The 2,411-nt window shown below is 40.4% G+C and overlaps 1 protein-coding gene across 1 annotated transcript in view; it reads left to right on the top strand.

Moving 5' to 3' along the window:
• Positions 1 to 2,411, top strand: part of LOC101852534 — a gene marked incomplete in the record, with an annotated part of 46,406 nt that overhangs the window by 1,233 nt on the left and 42,762 nt on the right. The window contains 1 exon segment of the mRNA XM_005113031.3: positions 1,212 to 1,439. Within this exon segment, the coding sequence (XP_005113088.2) occupies positions 1,304 to 1,439 (136 nt within the window).

Below are 2,411 nucleotides of genomic sequence, written 5' to 3'. Positions count from 1 at the left end.
CCCCCCCCCCCTTCCACCACTTGTGTCACTTCGTGTGACACAGACTCAACTTTATCTACCTTTCTGCCACCTCTTGTAATATCGCGTTTTCGGAAGATAATCATTGGTGCAACAAGCACAGGACAAGGACCAACGGAGACCATTAAAACACAGCCGTGTCTGTCTCGGTAGCTTATCGGCTGTGACATTCCTAAGGGAAATATTATGCACGTGCTGAAGAGTTTGCCTTTGGTGCTTTTATTTATCTGAACGGTTTTAAACGAGCTTTTCTTTGTTCAGCGAGGTGTAATTAAAGTAAATAAAAAATAAAACAACAACAACAACAACAACAATAACAACAACAACAACAAAAAGCTAGCTGAAAAAATCCCAGACAGTGTTCGTGTTTTAGACCAGACAAGTTTGACACCGTTGCAAAGCTATTATAGACTTTTCATTTATGAAACATAAAAAGATTTTTCATCTTGCTTTTTACTTTAACATAAACCAAACCAAGTTGAGACCCACGCGTTCGACTAAAGGGGAGCCATTGTGACCATTAATCTATTCCGATTTCTGAGACAATATCAGGACTCAGGACACAGTTTTTTCAAAAACTAAAAGATCGACTCTGTGCGTGTAGAGTTTTTAATAATAGTAATAAATAGATAGCATTTGTATAGCACACATTTCCGCTCAACAGCAAGCTCTATGCTTTACAATGTATATTATTACCTTGCCCCAGCAAATCTGATAGCTTTCTGAACCAATCTCAATTTCCCAGGAAGCATACAGTGCCATTTATAGGCGCTAAAACATTAACACCCCATTCGCACCTTGGTGAAGGGAAGAAAATTCATGTAAAGTGTTTTTCCCAAGAACCCATCGTTGGGCCTGAGGCTCGAAGCCCCGAACTCGCAACCTCACGATTATGAGTCCGATAGCCTAACCACAAGACTACCGACTAATACTCACACCGTACCCACACGCTGCACGCGAACAACAGCACCGTAATATTATTACAGCTACCACTTCAAACACTGCGATAAGTCTTTAGTTAACGGTCTAGCCAAAGATTGGAACTTCGTGTTGTGTTGAAAATTCGCCTTTAATTATAAAAGCTATCTAATTCGCAACAGATAGGAAGTTCATGTTGCGTTGAGGATTTCACCTTTAGTTATAAAATCTGTCAAATTCTCATTAAATTAATAGGTTTTCACTTTATTTAACAGGGAGTAAAATATAATTCCAAGATTGTAGAATATTTTCCTACCGGTGGAGTCTGACTTTGATTTGTCAAGGATTTGTGTAAGACAAGCTCAGGATGAGTTCTCAGAGTGTGGAACCCATGGCTATCACGCCAGTTGCCCGGACTGTGGTCACCGATGTAGACAGAAACTCCTGGTCATCTCATATACACCAATTGAAACACAAAGTTCTCATTCTGCCCCCGGATTTTGGTGAGTACTTTGTTGATTTATGAAGGTAAATAATGTGTTTAGTTTATTTTTAGCATGAGTTATACGCTACTCGCAACAGAGTAATGAGGTGGTCAAATTTTTTTTTCCGCATCCGATCCAGACATTTGGGATTGCCTTGTTAGTGCTCAGACAACTTCCTGGGCCTTCGGCATATTGTGGTAGGGTGGCCAGTTCCTTTCCACGCCGCCTTTACTTCCCAAATTCGAAGTCAGGTACCCATTACTGCTTTGTGGGCTGTAGGGGGCGAAAAAAATCCGTGTCCGAACCGAAGCTTGAACCCGGACTTTCCGTTTCAGAGACGAGCGCACTAACCGCTCCGCCACCGCACCCTCTAATGAGGTGGTACCAATGATTTTTATATCAAAAGTTCAAATCAGTCTGGCGCTGTAGTGTGTTCATCTTCTTTGCTTCCTATGGTATTGTCTCTCAATTACTACAGGTTCCAATCAACCGAACCATAATAATAATCATTAAGTTGTGTCTTTCTGAACTGTCTAGCGATTTGCTTCACCATTCCAATAGTCATGATTATGGGATACTTTTTCTGGAATCTCTTTCCTCCAACCGTTGTCTTTGCGTGAAGAAATTTAATGTAAGATTGTACAAATAGCAGATAAACGCAACATGGCGATTGTCAAGGCATTTCTTTGTTGTATCTGGTCGTCTATGTAATAACATGTTTTATGTTACGCACGCACACACACGCAGACACATACACCAAAACAAACACACATAAACACACACACATACACACACACACACACACACACACATATTATAAACACAGACACATGAACACACACTCACACACACGATCTCATGCACAATACACACACACAATATAATAATACACTTTTCAGAATAAAACTGACCCTCTCTATCCCCCACTCCCTAATCACCTACATAAAACATCCGTTTAAAAAAAATCTTCTTCGAAATTCACAATGTAGA

This window comes from Aplysia californica, unplaced genomic scaffold (genome assembly GCF_000002075.1).
Source record: "Aplysia californica isolate F4 #8 unplaced genomic scaffold, AplCal3.0 scaffold01564, whole genome shotgun sequence".
In the NCBI taxonomy this organism is placed as follows: Eukaryota; Metazoa; Mollusca; class Gastropoda; order Aplysiida; family Aplysiidae; genus Aplysia; species Aplysia californica.
Note: the sequence above shows the minus strand (reverse complement) of the source record. Positions and strands in the feature narration are given on the sequence as shown.